The sequence below is a fragment of the Lutjanus erythropterus genome, chromosome 3 (assembly GCF_056507025.1).
Source record: "Lutjanus erythropterus isolate fLutEry1 chromosome 3, fLutEry1.hap2, whole genome shotgun sequence".
Classification (NCBI taxonomy): Eukaryota; Metazoa; Chordata; class Actinopteri; order Lutjaniformes; family Lutjanidae; genus Lutjanus; species Lutjanus erythropterus.
Window position 1 is genome coordinate 8,305,300 of NC_139319.1, and position 25,797 is coordinate 8,331,096.

Sequence of the window (25,797 nt, forward strand, 5' to 3'; positions counted from 1 at the left end):
GAGACAAAGCATGGCAGGTGAAATTAGCGCCACATTTAGCAGATAAAGATCAGTAGAATTTTGTTATGGGATGGTTGAGACCAAAAACAGAGCTAAAAGAAAAGTGAATGTTGGACTTTGATGCAAATGTTGCGCCAAGTCTGCTGTTTAATGTTAGCATTTGTTTGTCAACACCCTTTACGGCGATAACTTACAGCTTTGTTTGCTGCCCCCAAGTAGCCAAAAAAAATTGCTTTAAAATTCATCGTCAGTGGTTGAAATCCTCACTTTGCAGTCATGGTGTAGAAGTTCACTCCTGAGTGTGGTCAGTATGTCATCACATGTGGGTGTGGCCAAACCTTTAGCCTGAAGTTTTTTCCATTTGGTGTCAAGTTTCACTTTAAATGTTGCAAAGATCATAAAAATCTCTAAAATTTCTCAACAGGATTCAGGTTTTCTCCAAAAAGTGTGGCCGCCGTCAGCTAATCATGACTGTGTGTTTTCATTCAGTCCTGAATTTAGGCATAAATTAAAAATTGTAAAGACTTTCTGTTCCTAAAATGTGCATTCTTGGCAGAGATAGACAGTATACTCCTTGTTTTTTTTTTTGGGGGGGGGGGGGGTTTGCTAGTTTAAAATGATCACATTAATCATTTCTGATCCCTGACATGAACTCCTACTCAGATCTTGTGATGTTTTTAAATCTCATTGTACTCCACGTGTTGAATCATCATTTTCCGCTGCGTCAGGGTTGAAACTTTTTTTTTTTCTGTATTTACTCTGGTCACATGGCCACTTCATTTCATTCACAGTCAGATGTTGCTTGTCCTGCTAAAAGCTTTGGCCTGAAAAGTTAAACTGACACCATTTAAATCATCAATAATGAATTAAAGCGTCAAGATGATCGTGGGAATCTGTCAGTTGAGCGAAATGTGTTCTTCTGTAATGAGCAGAGAGTGATTAAGAGTTGTTTGCAATGCGCGCACACGCACACACACACACGCACAGTATGCAAGTATGAGGTTACTCAAAACAAATACGAAAGATAAGAGATTAAAACAAAAGGAAAAGCATGATAAGTGAATCTGATAAGTAAATATTTGTGTCAGACTTCACCACGCCTTTAAGAGAGTCCACATTCAAATGATTTCAGGTGTGGAGGCTAAACACAGACTGAACAACCTGCAGAAAACTTGAAGGAGACTTTTTATTGTAAGATGATGCTTCACTGGAAGGTGTGGATGCTCTTGTTTCCAACTACCTTCAGTGAAGAATTTGTTGAAACATTTATCATTATTAGAGGCCTTTACAGTCAGAGCAGTGAACTCACTGAATTTATTAGGTCATTGAGTCTGTCCGCAGTCCACCATTTTGGTCCAGACTGAGATTGCTCAACAACTGCTGGATAAAATTCAGATGAAATTCGACTGTAGTGATCCCCTGACTTTTCTCCTCATGTCCCCATGAGGTTGATATTGTGGTTTTGAGTGTTGCTATATCTCAATATCTATTGAGTGGGTTGAAATAAAATTTGCTTCTAATGTTCACGTCCTCCTCAGGATGAATTATCACCACTTCACTGATCATTTTTTGTGTAGCGACACAATCAGGTCAGACTTTCAGTTTGACAGTACTTTGGTTTATGACACAATATCTACAAAACCAGTCACATTTCCATCAGCCTCAGCTGCACTTTGTATTTAGTGCTATCCAGCAAATGTTTGATTTTGATTTGATGCAGCACATATTAAAAAACATAAACAAAACAATATGAATAATAACACAAATATGCAAAGGAGACCAAAACAAGCAAAAAAAAAGAAGAAGAAGAAAAGAAAAAGGAAAGAAAAAAAGAAACAGGCAGATTCTGTTTGGGTGTGATAAGTGAACAGAAATAAGGAGCGGACACATACACACTTAAAGGAACCGTATAATGTTTTTACTGGTTTGAGGCCACGAACATTAACTCATGTTAAAAAACGTCCAGACAAAAAAAATAAAAAATAAAAAAGTTCGAGTCAATTGAACAATGAAGCTGCTTTTAGCCTTTTTATGACTCCCAAGACTCTCATACACAATAACATCTGTCAGAAATGATTCAAATCAAATTCAACACATTTCTTTTTTTTGTTTTATGAAGTGTATTGTATTGTGACGCTACATAAATATGACTTAACAAACAGAGCAACCTCAGAAAGCCCAGAGTGAAACATTATGTGGCAATAATGTTTTTTCCTCAAAAACATTCAAACCCTGACAAAAAAGTCACTTTTATTTTATGTATCTGTTTCTGTTTCTCCTAATTATGCATTAGAGACATGGTTATTCAAATTAAACATGAAGAAATTCCCCTAAAACGTCCCGTGAAGTCCTGTACTTTGTCCCTTTCACTCCACATGCCGACCATACAAACACCCCCTACGCACAAATACTTAATCCTCCCAAATCCAGACAGGAAATGCCCTCGTCAGTAGAGCAGAATGCTTTTGACAGACCCCCGCTGCTGCTCTTTCTCTTTCTCTTTCTGCTCTCTCCTCCTCCTCCTCCTCCTCCTCCTCTTCCCCCTGTGCTGAATGATATACGTGCCCTCCACAAACTGCCATCTGGAAACAGTTAGCCTGTGAACGTTTGCACAGAGCCAATAAAAACATGTCTATCGCCGGCCTATCAGAGATGGAGGATAATTCAACCCTGCTATCAGAGGGGGAATATAGGACAAGATGTTTGCTTTCACTCTCTGGAGCTGGTGTGCATGTCTCTGTGTCTCTCTCTCTCTCTCTCTCTCTGTGTGTGTGTGTGTGTGTGTGTGTGTGTGTGTGTGTGTGTGTGTGTGTGTGTGTGTGTTGGGGACAATCAAATACTTGTTTGCTGTCATGACTCATGAGATCCAGTCAGAGTTTGGGCTTTGCTGAAGTGCTTCTTTCAGTTTACAGCTTGTTTTCTGGTTAGTTTCTATGGAGAGAAGAATTTTTAAGAGAGAAGCTAAATTATCTCGGTCCTCAGATGACCCCCTGCATATCTTGACGACAGACATCCTCTATGTAAATAACCACTGGGTATTAAAAATGGCGGAAGGCTGAGAAACACAGAGAAAGGAAGGCAGCAGGGGGATGGCGAGGTGATTAAAAGGAGACACTGACACAGAGGAAGGAAGGAAGCAAGAGAAAGAAGAGGAGGGCATGAGAAATAAGTTAGAACCACGTCTGCTGTAAAGACAACAGGAGGAAGATCTGATGTATTTTTCATTTTTTTTTTATAAAGGAAAATATTACCTCTGCTTACCTCTCATGTTAATAAGCATGTCGGCATCCTGCAGCAGAGTTTCCCAAACTTTTTCTGGGGACAAACATCACAACAGGCCTCATTAATGAATCTTGGGATGAGTTAGTTTGTGCAGAATGTTCCCCACCATTTTTACTGCCATTTTTGCATCACCCATCTGTGATATTTAAAACATATACACGTTTTAAATACTTTATAAATGAAGACCAAATGCATTCAGGCTCAGTTAACAGGCCCTCTTGTTTTTTTTTCCTCTCATCAGAAAAACAATACAGGAAATTTTACCTGCATTCAGACGGAATGAAAAGGCTCTCGTTAAAGGTGTACTGCAGATATAACTCTTAAATTTGCAGAATTATTTCCGTAGCCTTTTATTTATTTGGCGACCCAAATAAATCTCCTGGCTATACTGCTTTAGACCCCTAACAATCTCTTTATTGTCATTATTGGTATCATTAACTATGATTATTTTTACAGTATTTGTATACTTATGTTTATTTACTTGTATTACCTATTTTCCCTGCATAGGTTAAGTTTTCTACCCTCTGACTGTTACCATGGGTGAGGGGAAGGGGGGTTTCTATTAATAAAAATGTGTCTCTACAGTGAATTGTCAAGGTTGTATTAACAAAAAATTAAGAAATAAACTTTGCTCAATAAATATTCCAACCTGGTTAATGGCTCCAAGAGTAACTGCAGTAAAATAAGGTTTAACATTACCCAACCATTCATTATATCATATCTACAAAGGTTGTAATTTAGAACAGCAGGTATTAAAAGATAAGACGGTCATACTTCAAGGAAGATCTACTTTTCTTTCAAAGGGTTTCTACTTTGGAATTCAAACCAGTCCAATCCAAATCACACTGCATGCCTTAGTACTTAAATTTGGTTTATTGCTTTGATATCAGACTGCAGTAGTCATTGTCCTGAAATGACCTGCATGAACAAAAGAACCATAACGAAGACTTTGCACGCAGGACGCGGTCGAATGACAGTAAAACAAGATTTTACTTAGGAGTTTTTAAGGAGCGATAGCTGCTACAGAGGTTTGTGAAGATGCTGAGTTGGAACCAGGAGTGGTGGGATGTCAATGGACTACCTTTAAAGGAGCAATACGTAGAAACTGCACGTCCAAAAATGAGTGCAGCAGTCCAAAAAAAGCAAGTTGGAGCCATAGACTGTATGTTAAACAGGTTGAATCTCTGTTTAATATACAGTCTGTGGTTGAAGTGACCCTCTCCTCCTCAGACTCACGGAAGCTCAGGCAGGCTGCAGGAGTGCAAGACATTAACAAGCTATAACTCCTACACTGTAAACTGATCAGCTGTTTATAACTGTCAATGTAAAGTTAAGCCTGATACAGTGAAAACAAAAACCCACTGCTCTGAAAATACACACTCTGAAGTTGGAGCTCAGTGGCTGCCTGTCTCACCGCCTGCCAGACTCCATTAACATTTTGCTCAATTTAATCGTTACAAGCATCTACTCCCTCTAAAAGATTATTAATGTTTTTTACAACTCATAAACAGATTCTAGCTCATTCTACAAACATTCGGCATAAATTTGAACTCTAAGTAACCTGAAACAGGCAAACAAAAACAGTTATTGTGGCCTGAAATAGAAACTTCAAACTGCTGTCAGAGAACTTAGCATGTTTTCTTGATCTCTGATGACATATGAAGGTCATTTTATGATAAATTACAGTAAATATATTCCAGATTTCTACTATAACTACATATGTCAGCTCCTCTCCACAAGAATCTCACAAAAGTCACACGAATTCCAGTATGACTGTTCACACTGAAAAAAAAAAAAGATCCCATTTCTGATTTAGGATCACAAATGAGAACGGTCCAGATCGGAATTGAAAAGATCAGACACCATGTGATTTGTGCTGTTCACACTGTCGTGAAAAAATACAGATCTCAGTAACACAGACGCAAAAAATTTGGATTTTAGCCACTTTTGTCTGCAGTGTGGACGCAGGCTGATGTCTCATAAAAGTACCAGTAAGAGTTTTTTCTGTGGAACTCACTGCCTCTGGATGTTAGGATGGTGAGCTCTTTCTGTATCTTTAAAGGGAAATTAAAGACCAAGAATTACCTTTTTAATGGAGCTTTTAATTTGAAGTAATGTTGTAGTCTTTTAATTTATTGTAGTTTTTTTGCCTGTCTTGTTTTAATTGTACTATGTGAAGCACTTTGGGCTGCAAATGTGTATGACAGGTGCTATAAACATAAAGCTGAGCTGAGTTTCAGCAAATAGAGCAACTAAATATACAAAATGTGATATCACATCATTGTAGCCTTTGGAGAAACAACAGTAGCTGTTATGAGGACTGATCTGATGAGACCAACAGTCACAGTGTTGGGAAATTGTGTCCTCTAGTGGCACATGAGCTCCAGCACCAAAATAAAATGTATTCAAATAAAATCTGTTGATCCCAGCAAGGATTAAAATGATACTTTTTAATGAAAAAAAAAAAACCCCAAGAAAACATTATTTATCTTTGCCTTGAATCTTCACAGTGACAATGTGTTAGCAGTTTGGGATTCAGCAAACTTCCCTTTTCCTAACAAGAGTTTCTGCAGGTTTCAACAAGTTACATTTTAGACTTTTTAACACCTTTTTAAACAGCATTGTGACTGCAATTTAAGATCCAAATAAAAAAAGAGTTCATTAATCCATTATTAAACAATTAATATAACTTAATCTTTTAATGAAATCTACCAATCCACAGTGTAAAGAAAGACTTCTTGTCTCCTCCACAGTGATAAATCCTGACCAGGCTGCACAGTTTGCATCAGTGGTTACTGGTTGAATGTTGGTTTTGTTTTGTTGCAGTGTGATCAAAACAAGTTTTTTCTCCAGAGAAGCAAGTTAATGCAACTTTATAAAACTAAAGTTAACTTCAATCCATTTTTAGGATCTGTTAACATTGTATTTAAGACATTTCAAGGTTCTGATTATTGGATTTTAGTTATTTAAGGACCTGCAGAAACCCTGTTTACCTGTTGCTGCCCCAAAAGATGTTTAAAATAAAATGGAAAAAAAGATCCAGTACAAGTCCAGCAGTTTTCATACTGTTCATATAATTGAATTTCAGCAATTTCACAAAAAATAAACAACAATTCATCATAAAATACTGAGAAGATTTTGCCACAGTTTCAGTTACTTTAACACAAATGACAGTAAAATATACTCTGTATCATCATCTTTACATGCTCAAAAATATTTGGGGGTTTTGCGTAGTTTGCTTTGCAGCACACATGCATCGACGGCTTCATGAACAAGTGATTCTAGTAGGCCTGCAGCTAACGATTATTTTCACTACTGATTCATCTACTGATTTACAATTAATCCTTTAGTCTATAAAATGGCTAAAAAGAAATGTGAAAAATGCTCATCAAAGTTTTCTACAACGCAAAGTGACATGTTCAAATTCCTTCTTTTGTCCAAAACCCAAAGACTCTTACTTTACTATCAAAATTACAAAAACCCAGCAAATTCTCACATTTTACAACCAATAAACGTTTGATATTTTTACTTGAAAAATGACCGAAAGAATGAACAAAATAGTTGGCCGCTAAGAGTTATCAACCTACTAATCGCTGCAGCTCCATATTCTAGTAATGTAGATGTTTTAAAAAGGTGCAGACTTTTCACAGTTGATGTTCTGTGAGAAAAAAAAAACCAATAACATCTAATCAGGCTTTCACAGCATCAAGGTCAAATATGAGCAGAATGAGCTCTTCAAAACGCCACTCAACCAGCTCTTCAGGTTTTAGGAGCATTCTGCCATCAGAGGAGTCAGAAAACCAGTGCTGAGAAAATTCACAGTACAATGTTTTGCACAACACTTGCGGCTGGTCTAATATACTGTAGTTATGCAGTTAGAGTAAGTAAGTTAAAGTCTTCGTGCATAGCAGTACTATTGTCTTTAGCGTTGAAAACAGGCTTAAAAATTAAAGCTAACACAAAGAATCATCTGGAACAAACCCAGACACGCTCTGAAACACACAGACAGGAATCATAAGGCACCTGTATCTACCTTTACAACACTGCAGTACGCTAATTAGTGCAATAATAGGCTGTAAACAGCATTCAAGCACAATATTTTACATCTTGAATTATATTCAGACACATTTTTAAGAAGGTAGAACATTCCCTCTTTGACTTATTGCACTTCATCTTTCTCCTGATGAGAATTTTAAAAACCAAGATTTGATCTGTGAACTGAAATAAACGATGAAACTAAAAGAAAAAAGGCAGAGCCAAGCTGTTTGTCGACAGTTCAGCTATCAGTTATCGAGCATTACATTTTCCACACAGATATTTAAAGCAGTGTCCAGTGTCTGTAGGTCAGTGATTGCGTATTTTTGTTTACTTTATGAGTGTTTCTGTACACAAAAATGCTTCAGTCCATTTTTTAAATGTCGCACTATGAATATGATGAACGTAAACTTGGCCTCAGAGTACCTAACCTCTGTCTGTTTATCAGACTGTTTGTTTTGTCTCTGTACTCCAGCACATTAGCTGTGAAATGAAATGGCGACTCTGAGGTAAAAGCGCTGACTGTCAGCTTTAATTTGAGGCTTTTTGTGACCACATCAGATGAACAGTTTGGAATCATGGTCCTGTTTTTATACAGAAGCTCTACAAATCATACACTGTTCACCCAACGCAAAAACTTTAACCACAGTTACCCCTTTACAGGGGATACTTTGGGTTTTGTAAGGTGGGGTTGAATGAAGTAACACCCAAAAAGGTGGAATACTTCCATTGCTTTATCATGCAGTCAGACAGCCTTTTCTGACAGGAAACTGCTATCGTATATGTCAAATATCGCTGTCACCACAGCAACCAGACTCCCTTGCCAGAATTACTCATTTTATCTCGCAGAATACAGGAGTTGCAGATCTACTGCTGCCTAGATCTGTTAGTTTGTGTTACTGTGCAACTTTGATGTTTTAAAGGGTTAATTCAGCTTCACTGTGAGGTAACATTACTGTTTTTGCAAAAGGAGTCACATAGCTTACATTATGGTGGTTTCCCATCAGAAAAGGCTGTCTGACGGCAAGGTAAAGATGTGAAAGTAGCGTACACTTAAACAGGATACACATATTTGCTGACCCTGTCTACAGCAGTACATTGCTTAGCTTCCTACACCGGTGCTCCTGCTGCTTCTCCAAACTGACGGCGTGCTGACCTCCATCTACTGTAGGTAATAGACTGACTCTAGAGAAGCACCTCATACAACTCCACTTCAAAAAATCCAAATTATCTCTTTAACCTCCAATGTTCTGGAGTATAGAACCAAAACACAAAGAGACATCCCTGTCCTAATACTTACAGACTGGACTGCGTACCAGCTTGTGACTTTAAAATCCAACAGAAAATAAAACCAATGATTAAATTAAAAAAAATCTGATTCATCACATCCAGCTGATGGTGAAGTTCTGACTGAGGTTGAGACCGAGATCTGCGACTGTTAACACCTGCAGAGAGAGAGAGAGAGAGAGAGAGAGAGAGAGAGAGAGAGAGAGAGGTGAGAAAACACATCATTTCAGCATGAAGAATTTCTGCATTATGATAAAACAAAAGCCAACTCCATAAATCATAACACAACTCATGTACTGCAGAGGATCAAGAGGTTCTTTAACAGGTTCAACTTACACTGGACCTGCTTTGAATTTTCTACATTTTCGGAAACTTGGCTACTGTATCTAGGTGAACAGTGTATTAAAACTGCTATAACACAGTGATGTAGCGCATTTACGAAAGTACTTTTGTTCTTTTGAGATTCTTTACTGTTTGTATTAACCATTTATGCTTTTTTATACTTAAACCTCACTATATTTCAGAGTAAATTGTCTACATTTAACCACTACATTTATTTCACAGCTACATTTACTAGCAGTGTTGAGCAAGTTAGTGAAATTTAGAAACAGACAGTTACTAGTTACTTTTCTCAAAAGTAACTGAATTACGGCAGGAAAAAAGTAATTAGATTCTAAGGAAAACAACTTTTGCACTTAAATCTCTTATTAATGCAGACATAACTATGTTATTTTGCTATATTATTTTAGTGACACCTGTCAGATTTTTATTTATCATTATACCCTTTATCACCGACAGGAGTTATTACTACTCCTGACCACCAGAAGGCAGCAATGACTGACATTCCTACCTGTAAGTTAACCTCACCTGGTTTTCTGTGTAGGTGAATGCAGCCTCTTGGGAGTTCACCAGCACTCTGCTCGGCTTCTGCTTCACGCCGTAGAAGGAGGACGTCTCCACGGTGATGTACGTGGCTTCAACGTGGTTATGGAGCACCTCTGATGTCATCGCGTTCTACAAAACAAGTGACGTTATTTCGCAACAGACAATTATCACCTGACTCTGCAGTTCCCCTCAGCTCTATGGAGCACTTTAGTGTTTCTCAGCTCACTGTTTTGGTTTTACATCCCACAACCGAACCATTTTGCTTCACTCTCACTGCTGTCATCAACCCCTTTTTAGCTGTTTTCATCATAAAAAACCTTGATAATCCCACTCTGCCAACCAGCAGACAGATATAGTTAGCAACAAGCAGGTGAACACAGTGGTATAAGGTACAAGGCATGTTGTGGTTGAAGAGGAGGGCCTACTGTCACTTTCTGTCCATATTTTTTTTTTCTCTTCATCTACACACCAGTTCAGACAGTTAGGTCAGGTTTTCAACAGGCCCTTTGAGAATTACGGGTAATGCAAAGTAGGCTGGAATGAGCCAGTAGGAAATACTGATGGTGGATTTTTTTTTCTTTTGAGGGTAAACTGGTTGAGTGTGAGCACCTGAGCGACTCTGAAGACGATGTAGGCGTACTGGTTGGTCTCGTAGGTGTCGATGCTCTCGCCGTCGTCCCAGAACAGATCTCCGCTGGCTGAACCGTCTTCAGAGAGAGCTGAGACGAGATGGAGAGGCTGACCGCTGCTCACCCACAGGGTCAGGTTGGGCGTCTGTGCAAACAGACAGAAAAAAACAAGGTCAGACACTACTGACAGTAATGTGTGCATTTCCACAAAAATGTCTCGCAGTTCATTTTCTATGTCCATGTGGTGTTATCAACACTCTCAGGCAAAATGCTTCACATGCTTCACATATTTGGATGTAACTGCAACCAACCAGAGCAATTAATGTTTGAAATACTTGATCAGCACTGCCTAGTTTGACAGTTTGATCTGAGTTTTGGAGGCCTGAGGTTGCACTGGGCAGATCTGCTGGCTGGACGCAATTAGACAGACCTTCAACCAATCAGAGCTACAAATGATACGTGACTTTCTGGACCGGTGACGCTCTTCTGTCAACCATCATATAGAACGTGCCCCATATTATACATAACGGTTGTAACTGCATCCAAGCTGCTGGAATTCTGTCTTAACGGAAGGGAATATAGACGTAACTGCCAGAGCAAATTAAAACAGGAGCTCGGCAGATTTGTCTGAATCCTTCTGTCTGAAGAAGCCCAAAGTCGTACAGTTTAAATGGGCCAACAGGAAACTGAGAATTATTCAAAAAACACAACAATGTAAACTGAATGGAGAAAACTGTGTTTACCTGTGTTGGTAAAACTGAGCCCTCACGCAAATGCAGGTTGATTTTATCCAAAGGTGCGGGGAGTCGAAGTTCTTCACCTTTACTGCGCACAGATTTGCCCTGAGAAGCAGACGGCAACATGAGACTGTCAGTAAACTGTTCGCACCAGTTTGTTCCAGAGTCATATAACACTGTATAAACTGCTGTGTAGGCTGAACGATGATAGTGGGAGTGTGCGTCTTACCGTGTAGTAGTCATACCACAGACCCTCTGGGAAGTAACCATCCACATAGTCCACTCCAGGATCCAGCACTGGTGTCACCAGTAAACTCTTCCCCCACAGGAACTGTTTGTCGATCCCGTAGGTTCTGACATCCTTGGGGAACCTTTTGAGTGCGTACAGGATATATTTCAAAGATCCTCCCAGTTCAGCCAAAACAACAAATCAAATTAGGTGAGGCTGAATCAAAAAGCATCACTTACTCAAACATTATTGGCCGTGCAACAGTGTGTCCGTGTACGTGTGCGTGATGGAAGAGAGTGTAGAGGACAGGGAAGAGAGAGTAACGCAGCAGCAGAGCCTGTTTCATGGCCGTACGAGCCAGAGGGCTGAAAGCTGTCGGGTCTTGAGGCTGAAAATTAAACAAATCAAACTGTCAGACCACAGCGATCTAAATATGGTACAATCATAGTCACAGGAATTTGTCTTGGTGTTGTGGTTCTTCAGTGAATATTACAATGTTTAAAGCTGCAACAAGGGAGTTTTCAGCTATTTTGGATTAAAAATAGTTCATAATCATGATAAAATAAACATGTCAAGTATTATCAGAAGGTGAGTGCACTCTCTCTCCAGCATCAGGTCCAACAACAGGAATTAGCAAACTGGATAATTACTTTTGTAACAGATGAAAAAAATTCCTCAAATACTCTCCCACACACAAGTATTTTTACTCACTGTGCTTTGTGGCGATGTTGGAGCAGTGATATTAAGATCTTACCTGCATGTCGATGGCGTTGTGGTTGCGTGTGAAGGGATAGAAAGCTCCCAGCTGCGTCCAGCGGACACAGAGCTCCTCCTGAGGCTCCTCGCTGAAGCCGCAGATATCTGCTCCCACCAATGGGATGCCCAGAAGATTAAAGGTCAAAACACCTGAAGGAGACAAAAGAGAGGCGGGAAACATCAGCAGGGTGTGGAGAAAGAAAAGATGGACATTGAAATGACAACAAGCAGATCTATAAATAATACATCAGCTTGGGTGTTACTGCCTCATTTCTGTATAGTTGACAGTATAATTACAGAGTGGTGTGTGCAATAAAACATGTGTAACTGACACATAAAACCATAATGTAGATCTCTAGAAAAGCACAACCCTCAAATTAGCAGTTATACAACAACATAAATGTGTCATTAAACCCTGTAAACATGTTCCAAATTGCTGACTAGTCTGCATTTGTTAAACATGGCTTAAAGAAGCATCAATTAGTTTTGTCTCCTTGGGGACAGAAGGCACAACAAGCTGAGAGACGCACTGTGCTGACTCATTATCGGTTTATAAAAACCGATAACGAGGTCTATCAGAGCGTTTTTAGTGAAAAATAGCTGCACGCTGTTGCTGGAAACTCTCATTACAGAACTTCCTAAATCTGAAATCCTATCTTGTCTCACTTTCAGAGAACATTCAAGATTTTTGTTATTGCAGAAATGTTTTCTAACTATATTTAGGGGAAAAAAGTCTATCGTACCTCAAGACAGGAATTCAGCTATAACAGAGGTCATTGTGCTGCGTACCTTCAAGTCTTTAAACAGTATTCTACATGTGTCTAATTGATTTAACCTGCTATAGACGTGTACAGGTCTTTCCACTGGCTCCTGTTGTCTCCCAGCCAGTGACCAGAGTACATCCCCTGACTGGGGAAGGTGGAGCGAGAAATTACAAACGGTTTCTTTGCGATGATCCGCTTCATAGCGCTGGAGAAGAAAAGACAGCAGACAGGCAGGAGATTTGAGGAAAGGACACAAAGTGTTCACATAGCAAAAAATCCTTTCAGTGTGTGTGTGTGTGTGTGTGTGTGTGTGTGTGTGTGTGTGTGTGTGTGTGTGTGTGTGTGTGTGTGTGTGTGTGTGTGTGTGTGTTTGTGTTCTAGCTCTTGACCTTGCAGATGCTTTCGCTTCCATGAGTCCATAAAGGCTGTGAATATTATAGTGTAAAGACTGCTTCTGCTGTGCAGAGGCACACACAGTTTTGGATCTCAGCAAACCTCCGAGCACGCCTGAAAGGAAAAAGACAATTTTAGATTCTGACAATCGCATCTACTCTGTAATTTTGTTTATGTTTATTGTGTGATCTGTGCTTAACCCAACTAAACTAACAACTAAATTTAGTATGTTAAGGAAAAGCCCCACAGAGTTTTTTTCTGTTAAGACATGGAAACACAAAGGTTGCTGTGGAAATTGTTAAGATATGTTGCTACACATGAAAAAAAAAAAAAAAGATTTTGCATATTTATCGTGCCTTAAGTAGTAGACAAAGTTTGACTTTGCATTGCTAAATAGCAGATTTACCCTGGACAAAAGCACATATTATTGAAAATGAAGTTGTTTTGTATCCTATGATGTCAGCAGGAAGCCAGTGGATTGTCTATTCTGAGTATGGAACGAGTCCTTACCCCAAGTGAGGGAGTTGAAGTATCTCTGGGTCTGTTTTGAGTGAGAGGACAATGGAGCCTGAGATTGGCCGGAGAATTAGAGAATTGTGGTCACTTTACTGTACCACTGTGACAAAAAGAGAGCTTAGTCAGAAGGAAAAGCTCTCTTTGGGACAGCGTGAGAAGCTCAGTCATCTGTGAGGGACTCAGAGTAGCATCGCTGCTTCTTTACATAGAAAGGAGCCAGTTGAGGTGGTTCAGGCATCTCGTAAGGATACCACCTGGTCTCCTCCCTAGGGAGGTGTTCCAGGCACGTCCACCTAGGAGGAGGCCACGGGGCAGACCGAGGACTAAGTGGAGGGATTATATCTCTGCCCTGGCCTGCGAATGCCTCAGGATCCCCCGGTCAGAGCTGGTTAATGTAGCCGGGGAAACGGATGTCTGTGGTCCCCTGCTGGAACTGTTACCTCAGCGACCCGACTTCACATAAGTGGTTGAAGATGGATGGATGGATGTCAAGTGTTTGATATAATTCTTTGTAGATTTTGAGATGCTGCCCTTTCTTTTCATACCATATTTATTCATTAGTTACACAGGGTTCCTCATTTTTATCATTTTTCACGAAAACACAAGTGGAAACTGTGATCACATGTTCAAAATTACAGTGATGACCAGACTGGTTCAAATAAGAAAATCCCATTAGAATAATGATATCAAACATCTCTAAATTCTGCAAAATATCAAGACTGGGCCAAGAAAAAGAATAATATTATCATTTTCCTTTTTGAATCTGTCTTGTAAGAGTCCAGACTATTCATCAAAATGATTACAATCTAAAATTCCTAACCTTTTGTTCTCAATATGTTTTTGTGAAACAGCAACTCTTTGCCAAAACCAGCACTGTAGCCTCATACTTTGATCGATTTGAAAAGTTTTAATGGAAGGAAATCATAAACTTCCACTGTAGACATTATTAAGTTAAGATCTGCGTATCATACCGGGTGTATAAGGAGGATTTTCAAGACTGTTTGATGGACAGCCATTGGTGGACCCGTCCAGGAAGTTTGACGGCTCATTCATGTCCTAAAAACAAAAGAAACAAAGTTAAAGGAGAAGAGATGGAACTCAAAGAGCCGTGATACTGATCAATAAAGTCAGTTCTTCAACAGAGTCTCCTATTTTCATACTTACAATCCATAATCCATCAAATGGCACCTTGTCGTGGAACCTCTTCAGGTTGTCGTACCACCACTCATGTGTCGCCTCATCAGAGAAATCAGGATACGCTGTCAGACCAGGCCACACCTGCAGGAGGAGACGGAGACTTATATTTTGGAGTGTGGTTGTATGAGACACTACAGTAAATGGCTGCTTCCTTTTGACAGCAGATGATAGAGGAGAGTAGTAACTGTGTCTTAATCTTATTTGTGAAACATCACGACAGGGTCTTGTGACGGCCCTCCTTAGCTCATCGCTGGGATGTTTTGCCCTCACTGCCACAGGTGTTGGGCTGGGTTGAAGTTCATTGTTGGCACATGTGGCAGAGGGCAAATCACGTCCACCTGCAGCTTATATAGCTGTGGGTGTCAGCCAGCATCCATCTTTCACCCTGGACACATGCTTTGTCTGTTTGGTTAAACTTGTGTTTGTTTATTTTGTCCACATCGCACAGCAGACTCACACTTCATTACTGACATTACATATTAAAATGCTTTAAAATACCTTTGTAAATATAAATAAATAATAATAAAAAGTAAAATTTTTTAGTTCAAAGTTCATGTGTGTCCCTTTCTTGAGCCGGGCTGTGACAAAGCTGGGGACTCGTCCGGGATGTCTCACCTTCCCAATAAGTGTTTTTCCCTCAGCGTCTTTAATGAAAATGTTTCTCCTCAGACCTTCATCGAACGGCCAGTATGAGCCCTCGGGCTGAGTGCTGCTGATACCTGGATCCTGCAGGTTGAGACACAAGTGTCACACCAACACTCCAAATCAGACACAACAACACACACACGAAAGCCAGCACAAACTTCCATGTACCAGGATCATGACGTAGCGCTGGTCATGAGCGTGCAGGTCTTTGACCAGATCAGGCAGCGTGGCGAACTTTGATTGGTCATAGGTGAAGTCCATAAACTGGTCCATGTAGTCGATGTCATTCCACTGGACATCCTGTGAACCAATCGATACAAAAATGATTGTTTCACACAAGAAAGCACAACACTATATGGACAAGCACACAAACAAACAGTCTGCTGGGTCAACTTTACCTGGGGTATCTTATAATTCCTCAAGCTCTTGACAATCTCCCAGGTGGAATCGCTGGTGTTGTAGCCCCAGCGACAGAGATGGTAGCCTAAAGCCCAGTAGATGGGCATGGCTGGGTAGCCTGTGAACACATGGAGGGATGAAGAGAGAGAGGAGTGCGAGTAAGAAGGAGATGACCAGTAACAAATGCAGGAACTGAGGGAAAAGTGCATACACTGGACACATTAAAAACATGTTTATGTGGATCAAACTGCCACACTGATTTTTCACTCGTATACAATCAGGGCAGGAATTTCACTTGGGCCATGATGGCCACCGTACCTAACTTCAGTTTAGCTGTCAGACCACTAAAAAATGACCCGGTTGGGCCAGTGGCTTTGTGAGCCATTATAAAAAAACAAGAGCAAGAGGATTGTGTTGTCGGTTCACTTTGATTATGCAGCAGCCCACATCCTCCTCCTCAAGATCCTCAACACCAGTTCAACAGTTAGTCAAAGTTTTGATAGAGGACGACAGGGATAAAACAGGAAGATTTGGGTTTGGCCAGCTGAGTATTTAACTACAACCCTGATACCAAAAATGCTGTGACACTGTTTAAACTGTAAATTAAAATCTCTGTATAAAGTCGGCTAAATATCTTGGAAAGATCATGAAATTCTGGATTCCTAAACAGTCCACCCTATTTTTTATTAACAATGACTCCCCTCTCAGTGATAACACCAGGGCAGCCCTCAGAAAAGTCATATTTGCAGGTTTAACTGCGGCCAAAAAGACCATAATACACTCTGTGTTCTCCTCTGATCCTCCATCGATAAAACACTGGTTAAATCGTTTTTCGGGATATTGCGTTCATCAACAGTTTGAACATTTAATTTCCTGTCTCTGTACTGTATTAAACTGAATATATGGCAAAAAGTTTTTGGAAATCACTTAATTCTGTTTTTATTCACCCTTTACACGATGTCCCAACTTTTTGGGAGTCAGGATTTTATATCAGGTGCCTTTTGTTGAACTCTTAAGTTAAATTAATTATTTCCACCTTTGTTTTATTTCAATGCCTTGCAGCCCCGGCACTGAGCCTCAAAAAATCACATTCAAAAAACCAAGTGGCTTCGCTGAAGTGAGGTGAATCTTTTCTGCTCATGCAATGTCAATAAATGTGTTTCATGTTCAGCGTTTTCTCCTGATTTTCCTGAGTTATTCAGAATTATGTGCATCTGTGAACAATCTCAGCTTCAAAAGAGATGAAGAGGAGAAGAGCAAAATTTACAGAGAGAAATTCACTGATGATTTGAAGCTGTTCATGTCTACGTAGCCTTTAGTAGTTAGGCTGTTCGTGGTAATTTTATTCATTCAGGTAATACGATACCAGTTCGGTTAAATGCATCCTTGTTACGATCAGCAGTATGATGAAACACGAGAACCTCAGAGTGACTGAAATGTGGAACTGTCTCTTTAAGTGAGTAACAGATGCGCACAATCAAAAACAGGAATATGCTTAGTCATGCAGCTACTGTACACAACATTCCCACATCCCAGCAAACTCCTACTGACCTATGACCTCCACGTACTGTTCAATCACTGCACCAGGATCAGGACCAAGGAAAACGTAAAAGTCGAGGATTCCACCGATAGCACGCCAGGTGAGGGCTGGAGCGGGCTGGAGGATCACATCTGATGAAACAGAAAAACTACTCATCAAACATTTGTTATTTATTTAAAAAAAAAAAGAAATCATTTAGATACAATCAGGACCTTTGAAAGAAGCACATCTATGAAGGTGGAGAGGGAAAAAAATAAAGAAAGTATATGAGATGAGATGAGTCACCAAGAATAAAATGTACAGTTCTATAAATATTTTAAAAAATAAGCTCCTGATTATAAGAAAAAAAAGGGAAACAAAGACTTTGCTAATGAAAAGGTTGAATTGTTTTGCAAACTCAATGTTCCATATCTTCATTAGGAAATACAACATCACCTCTGAATGACCTCTCTGTGATGTGCAACACTGGGAAGTTCATTTACTGACACTGCAGAAAGTCATGAGGTCTGTTTTTATGAAATTGCTTAATATTGTCATCTGATTATCATCATCTCTGAAACCAACAGTTCTAACACTAATGTGCGTTATCGCACGTTGTGAAACCTGAAATGGAAGCACGAGGGCGACTAGCAGACTGACCCATTGCATTACTGTTGAGCAGGAAGAAGCCGTGCGCATTCCCTCCGTCCTCCATTGCCAGGTAAAATGGATGGACTCCATACAGGTTTGTCTGCTCCTGCATTTATAGAGAGGAACACAAGGATATTTTGATTCATTTGATCTTATTTGATCAAAGATGAGCTGCACATTCAACCAAACCATAATCCTAAATATCAAAGTCCTTGATCTTATTTATGTTGGCCTTTTCACACAGAAGGTATTCTGACACGTCACAGTGAGAAATGTATAAGAGGTGTAAATAATTAACGAAAGAATTAAAAGGTCGGCTCAGTTCCAACTCAATTCAATCCAATAAATCTTTATTGCCCCTGGAGGGTTATTCTGGGGCAGCACAAACGACAAACGTACTGTACATACAACAACAAGGAAATCCTAAAGGTGATTTTATGCAACTCATTTTTCCCTAAAGCATCCTTAGAAGTGAACATGCAACACGGCCTCCTCTCTGACAGGAAACTTAATATCTTTGAGTTGTGGACAAAACAACACAGTTGAAGACTTTGATCAACATTTTTCACCATTTTCTGACATTTTATGAACCAAGCAACTAATCAATTAATGGAGGAAATCATCAACAGACTAATCCATAGTTAAAATAAGGAAAGACCTGAGAAATAGGTCAAAGGTTGAAAAACAGGTCCAAATAATATGCTGCAATCCACACATTTGGACCATTTTTTTTAACGTTTGATCATCATCAGTCAACAGATTGATCAGCATTGAAAATCACAGTAAAGGCTTGAAAAATAGGTCCAAACACTTGTATGGCAGCATATATTGCTCCAAACGCACCACATGTTTGGACCTATTATTCAAATAGCAAGCTTGTGACAGGACTAATTAATCAATTAATTGGTTTGAGTATTTTTTCTTTAAGAAAAAAAGTCAAAATTCTCTGATTTCAGCTTCTTAAATGCAAATAACTTCTGGTTTCTTTACTCCTCTCCGACAGTAAACTCAATGTCTTCAAGTTGTGGACAAAACAAGATATTTGTGGACGTCATCTTGGACTTTTATCAAAATATTTCACCATTTTCTGACATTTAAAAACAAACAAATACTAATCAAGAAAATAATTGACTGTTTAATCGAATATGAAGCTAATCATTAGATGCTACTTGACGGTTAATATTTGTGTTTGTGGCTGAAATGTTGAAGCTATAAAAGGAAATATACAAAATAAAACAGGACTTTGTGTACCATAGGGGGCACGTCTCTGGCCCACATGGTGAGCGTGTTCCAGTGGACGTCGTGCAGGAAGGTGGAGCGGTGCTCGCCCAGGCCGTAAATGAACTGACTGGGCAGGGAGGTGGACATCTGGAGAAACTGATCCGCATAGACGAGAGGAGCCACTGTGGTGTTCAGACTGACAGGAAAACATATGACAGGGTTAGGACACAGGATTATACAGTTAATAACAACATATAGTTGTTGTTTTTTTCACAACTGAATGTGAAAGTCCAACCTCACGTGGCCTGTTCAGGTCAGACTTACAGCAACGCTCCTGTAGATCTCCTCTTCACAACGAGACCAAATGGCTGCTTTGAAATTTCTACGATGTAGTCTGGACTTTCCGCTTTCTTGGTGGCGTTGGGAACAGAGATCGGAACCTCATACCGTGAATTAGCAGGGTCGGTGATCTAGATTGAGTAACATGAGAAGGACAAACGGTCTGCAATCAAATTATAGCCAGAGAATACACAGCGGTATGTAATAAAAACTACAGTAAAAACTATATCTACTGACCTATAAGCAGGTTACAACGGTACCTTTACACCCATATGGTTTAATCAAAAAGTTGGCACAGATTTTATTGGCCTATTAAACTTTAATCCACAAGGATACAGCTTTCAGTGTGAATTAATTCTCTGCCCATATGAATAATTATTTTTTCCCCCACGAACTCATTAAATGAGCAAAAATGCTCAGAATAAGTCTGTGTTTGTACAGTACATTTTTTTACACAATTTAACTGGTAACAGTGGTAATCATGAGGTTTCACAGTCAATTACACAATAAAATTATTTATGGAAAGAAAGATTACACTGCTTTCCAAAGCATGTGATACCTGACACAAAAAATATGATACTGCATGTAAAAGCAATACACACCCACGGTAAACACTGACAGCTGTTTCCACTTATTCCAGCTGATTAGACCTCTGTTATAAACAGTGTGGGTGAGTACGGACCCTGCTCGATCTGCCCTTTTCATCAAAAACGCAGAGGTGGTAGAGTGATGGACGCAGCCCAGAAACAGGCGCCCCGAGCAGGTGGGGGTTCGGTGCCTTGTTCATGTCAACGTGGCTGCTGTGAAAATGGCCTGTCGTGCTCCCCAACTATCAGGGTTGGGCAATCAATTGAAATGTTATTGAAATCGCACTAAATTTCAGTGGGTGTAATATTTGCTAAAGGCAAAATGTGCATCAAAATACCATTTTAAATTAAGTACCGTCAAGCTGCAGAGCTGGCCTACACATCATTTTTGTGGGGCTGCAATTGTTTTTTTTATTTTAAGGTAAATATAAATATGCATGTTTGTACCTGCACACTAGGTACTTTTGTGTACATGTGCAAGATACTATGAATTAATTAATTTATTTTAAAAATGTACATGCACACATTTTTTTCTATCAACATGAACTAATAAAAAGTTGTTCACAAAATTATTTTTTCAATGAAAATGAGAATAATGATGTAACAATTTCATTCTCATTCTCATTTGACTAATTGTTAATAAAAAAAAACTTGCTGATTTCATTTTAAAAATTTTGCCCAAGGAGCACTTCCTAATAACTTGGACAGAATCAGCAAAGACAAGCAGCTGAACCTCCTGCTCACAATGTATTATTATTATTATTATTATTATTATTATAAATATTGTGATTTATCTGTAGTATGCATGTCTTATATTTGATCAGTATGATTACACTTACCTTACATACTACATTTATGACACTAAAAGTTCTCTGCACAGATATAAAGAGTGAAGTTCTTGTACAGAAGAGAATGTGTGACCATGTGACTTATTATATAAAAGTGAATTCTCACTCACCCTGACACGAAGCCGTGTGTCGGTCTCATGACGTATGTCCACCTCTAGGGTGAGGATATCTGCTGGGTAGTAGGTCTTTACTTCCCTTACGAGCGTCCCTTTCTGTCCCAGAGATGTGTCGTTTATTGACACCAGTGAATAGGAAGGAAAATCTAGAGGGTAGAAACACCAGGGGATGCCATTTGACCCTGAGGCTGCAGGGATGAAGCAACAGTTCCTCGCCTCGCACTTCTCTCGGCTCACAACCACCCCTCTTTCAGGGTAGCAATCGAACCTCCACGCCTCAGGGATCAAACTGCAAGCCTCCTGCCGGGCGGCCGCCGCAGTGTCGTTTAGTCCTGTTTTTGCGTCAGAGTCTGGCGTTGGCGCAGTGGCCGGCGGCGGAGGTCTATGTGGCTCTTGGTCGGACGGACTGTGCAGCCAGAACATGGTGCCCAGTAGCCAGCCGCCACAGAGGAGCAGCAGCAGGCCCCCAATCACCAGGAGGGCCGTGGTGACGGAGCATGACGGCCGCCGTTGGAGCAAGGAGGCTTCCTCCGGCTCCGGCACCTTAAAACACAAGAAGGAAAGACTCAGTGAGTTCAGAAAACGCAGTTAGAGTGTCCAAGACAGGCTGCAAAAATAGTGTGTTGTTATACAGACTATTAACAGAAAACTGTCTTGAGCTGTCTTAAACCGTGACACAAATAGACTGCAACTCTCACTTAATTATCATTTTCTTGATTGATCGTTTAATTGTTTGGTCCTAAAAATGTACAGAAATACTGAAAAGTGACATTCACAATTCCTTTACCTAAATTCCTGTTTCTGTCACCCCTCTGTTTATAATTACAACATTTTAGCCACAGACACAAATATTAACTTTTAACTAGCTAATAGCAGACATTTGACACTGAGCAGGAAAAGCACAGTTGTTATTGTGTTAACTAACAGCATTAAAGGGATAGTTCGCAATATTTTCATTAGGGTTGTATGTAGATGACGGTCGGCACACCTCCGGTTTGGAGATGCAGAGAAGAGCACCATCACCTTGCTGTGGACTAAAAAATCAATATCAGATTAAGAAGCCAGATCTCTCTCTCTCCAAACAAACCAAACCCCATCGGCGAAATCAGTCATTTTACCTCACAACACAGGAGCTGCTGATCCACCGCTGCCTCGATCTGTTAGTGTGTGTGTGTCATTGTGTGGTTACGATGAATCTGAACTAGTCTTTAAAATACCAAAGTCACACAGTAACACAAAGAAAGTAACAGACCGAGGCAGCAGTGATATCGCCAATGGAGTTTTGTCGGTTTGGAGAGAGCGATATTTGACTTCTCTCACAGCGGTTTCTCGTTGGAAAAGGCTGTCAGATGGCAGAGTACAGTGGTGAAAATATTCTAAATACAGCGTACACTAGTGGTTGTGCCAACTCCAATCCACTGTAGCTGATACACTGATTATGTGCCGCATACAACCCCACTTAAAATAATCCAAACTATTCCTTTAATATTTAGCTGATTGGTCTTCAGATTGTAAGAAAACATTGACACATGTATTTAATTAATCTTTAGGCCCTGGGAGCAATCTTCAAGTGTCTTATTTTGTCAAACCAAAAGCCCAAAAACTAAAAACATTTAGTTCACTATCATATAAGACAAAGAAAAGCAATAAATCCTTACAACTGAGAATCATTATCGAAATAGTTTATTAAATGAAAAAGGATCCCTATTAGCCAATGACACCAGCTAATCTTCCTGTAATAGCTGCAGATTATTGATCAATAAACTATTCATTTAGGCTCCTAAGATCAAACTAATTCTGTCTAACAATAAAATAATGACACTAACAGACCAAGATTTTAAAATATCCCAAGTTACATTAGCAGCCCAAAGAAAGAGCACTACATTCCTGCAGCAATGATTCGAAGTCACAGACAGCTACCAATCCTTTGCACATCTAAAACTCACTGCAGAAAGTCAGAGGCAGAGAAAGCAGTAAAACATAAAAACTCACTGGAACTTCTTCATGGACAGGACGGGGCTCCTCAGACAAAACTGCGTTAGAAAACTGCACATCTTCGGGGTTCAGACGCTTGTAGGACACCATCCTGGGAGCGTGTGTTTGTCAAAGTGAGTGACTGAACACATGTGAGAAAGGGACAGAGATGCAGGGCAAAGTTCAGAGCAATGGCAAATCTCATTGGAGACGTTGGGAGAAGTTTACATAAACACACGTGAAGTGAAAATAACAGTGTCTCTGACTTGACTGGTTTCACTCTAATGCTGTAACAGAAGAAAAAGTGTAACAGAAAACAGAGGGTGTGCAAAATACAACAGAAATTATGGGAACAGTCAGACAATAAAGATGATCCTTTTCTTTAGGAGCATTAGCATTAACACACACACACACACCAAAAAAACATTTAAAATTTAAGGACACACTGAATATCTTCTCTTGTGTGTCTGATATAGGGCTGTAAATAAAAGTCATATGGGAATTATAATTTTTGCATAACAATTTTAATTTTTAGTGAAAACTATTACTATTACTTTTCGTGCTGGACACAAGATTTCTCTTCTTCACTGTAATGTCCCTTCTCACTGTATGTGTACTGGTGGCTTCTGGTTCCTACTAGGGTTGGGCCAATATACAATGCCATCGTCCACTGAACCCTTCACCATTATAACACTGTGATTTACAAGCCTTATGCATTTCAGTTAGTGCGTCTCCTCAGCGTTGCCATGAAGTTGTTGCTCAATTTTTGATATGTGGGAGGGAAAATAGAAAGAAGCTACTGCTGCCTTTCATTGGACATCATCTCCATGTCGCATTCATTATTTTCTTTTTAAGAACAACTATGTTATGGACATGTGGTAGCAGAATAAAGAAACCCTTAGACCCAGCAATCATCATCATCCATCACAGTAAGCCAATTTGGTAGAAGTGGTATATTGTAAAAGCTGCAAACTGGACCAGGACGAGTTGTGATGTCACAAATCATGCCCCTTAAAATCTGATTTTCAGTGAGCACAGAGATACCTCATACTTTATGCAGGTGAATGGGAAAACTGGCTTGCAGTGTCAAACTTTGCACAGTGAAGCTCAAACATCCAACCATTGGCACAAAAAGTCAAAGCCAGTTTGAGTGGAAGAGCACATTTAAGTTACCACAAATCAGCAGTTACACCTTTATTAACCTCCTCAAGAGTGTCTAATGATCATAACTGTTTTTACTGCGATACTGCATCTTTAACTGCAGAAATGAATCCTTCATACAGAGGTGACCTGCAGCTGTATTTGTTAAATAAAACATTATTTTGATTTGGTGCCACAACACTCAAGTGATATCCCACGCTGTTATCATCTAAGTTTAGCCTATCACAAAGGCCCCGGCTAATATGAAGTTTTTCACATTTTGGCCAAAGAACATTATGTTGTTGCTAACTTTAGCTAGCCCTGCTGTCTACAAAACAGGAGAATGTCAAAGTTCAACACGGAGACATTTGACCACTTAATTAACTGCAGTTTCGCGGACTGGCTGACTGACTACACTCGGGTTATGATAAAGCAATAACAATAACGTTATCGCAGCAATTGTCGGGTTTATTGGCGTCATTAGCGTTGGCGTTAGCTAACTTTAGCAGCTGCCGTGTAACTTTAGCTGACGTGAGCTAACGTTAGCTGACAAGGACGTTAGCGTCAGCGTCACTTACCTGGACAGACTTTCCGTTTTACAGACACAAAAAATAACAGCAGACAGAGCAACTTTTCCTTTAAATAAATGTTGCGTTGGCTAGGTAAGTCTTAACGCTGATAACCTCAACTGCCTGCATGGTGCGCGTCTATTTATCTTTATGTCACATTCATGTTACCTCGTAATTTAAACAACTTCCGGGTTGAAGAGCCCTCAACGACATACAGTATGCAAAGAAAAAATCTTTTTTTTTTTATCTTTTTGTAAATTAAACTATAAATATCACGCTATGTGCGTATGTCAACATCATCAGTCTATAAAAACAGTGAACTAAAAATAAATTAATCTTTAAATAGATAAGACCAATTTATAATTGGTCAAGTGAGCAGTGTCTGCGTTGCCTTCAGGAGCAGCTTTGGATTTCGCAACACACTCTCTTGATGCGCTACAGTACAGTATGTTAGGTGTATTCTGTGTAAACATGGTGAACATATTTTTAATACATGTCTCATATCATTCTAATACATTTGTCTTGCGTTGTTCTGTCACATAGCTAAGTAGAAATGCAAAAATAAATAAATAAACTGGCCACATCAAATTTTCTAAGGGACATACATCAAGGGGTTCCTGCTATATTTTTGATCTTGGAAGGGGTCCTTGGCTAAAAGAAATTTGAGAACCTCTGGTGCATTTTGATAGATATTTTCTACCTGACAGAGTGAAGCCCCACTAAAACGACTGAGTGAGCAGCTCAAATAGATCAATGGTTCAAGAGGTTAAACTAATATTGTCCCAATATTGGTTTAAAGTACTGTACACATTCCTGACACATGCTGTTCTATGTACAGTATGACGTGACTTCCATAACAAAATGGCAGACTACATTTACTGTATCCGTATACTGTGGATGGCATGGCTGGGTAACTCTGAGACAGGACTGGGATAAACTGACAGAGTATATTTTTAACTTTTCTACTCATTACTTTAGTTTGAAACATATTTAGATTATACAGTCCTATGATTGGGTCACTATTAATACTAGCACCATCTTGACTTGTAATATATCAGAATTTATTCAGCCAGAGTTTT

At 39.6% G+C, this 25,797-nt stretch overlaps 1 protein-coding gene across 1 annotated transcript; it reads right to left on the reverse strand.

Moving 5' to 3' along the window:
• Window positions 1-8,428: 8,428 nt before the first annotated feature.
• gaa2 (alpha glucosidase 2) lies at window positions 8,429-24,874 on the reverse strand. The gene is made up of 21 exons (XM_084714873.1): window positions 24,728-24,874; window positions 23,028-23,151; window positions 21,030-21,578; window positions 19,470-19,615; window positions 19,176-19,341; window positions 17,934-18,030; window positions 17,306-17,425; window positions 15,754-15,872; window positions 15,524-15,655; window positions 15,326-15,436; window positions 14,678-14,791; window positions 14,485-14,569; window positions 12,994-13,111; window positions 12,676-12,809; window positions 11,839-11,990; window positions 11,324-11,472; window positions 11,085-11,226; window positions 10,862-10,960; window positions 10,099-10,263; window positions 9,472-9,618; window positions 8,429-8,762 (listed from the first exon to the last, which is right to left on the reverse strand). Exons 2-21 carry the CDS (start codon window positions 23,118-23,120, stop codon window positions 8,700-8,702), a joined length of 2,901 nt encoding a protein of 966 aa, XP_084570999.1. The 5' UTR covers window positions 23,121-23,151; window positions 24,728-24,874; the 3' UTR covers window positions 8,429-8,699.
• Between the last annotated feature and the right edge of the window lie 923 nt (window positions 24,875-25,797).

Excerpts from the sequence above, each read along its gene's own strand:
- gaa2 (XM_084714873.1), bottom strand. The coding sequence starts at position 23,120 with ATGGTGTCCTACAAGCGTCTGAACCCCGAAGATGTGCAGTTTTCTAAC. Across the intron at positions 19,616-21,029 it reads ACACACGGCTTCGTGTCAGG|ATCACCGACCCTGCTAATTC; the intron begins GTGAGTGAGAAT and ends TACTCAATCTAG. Across the intron at positions 11,227-11,323 it reads GCACGGCCAATAATGTTTGA|GTTCCCCAAGGATGTCAGAA; the intron begins GTAAGTGATGCT and ends CGCACTCAAAAG.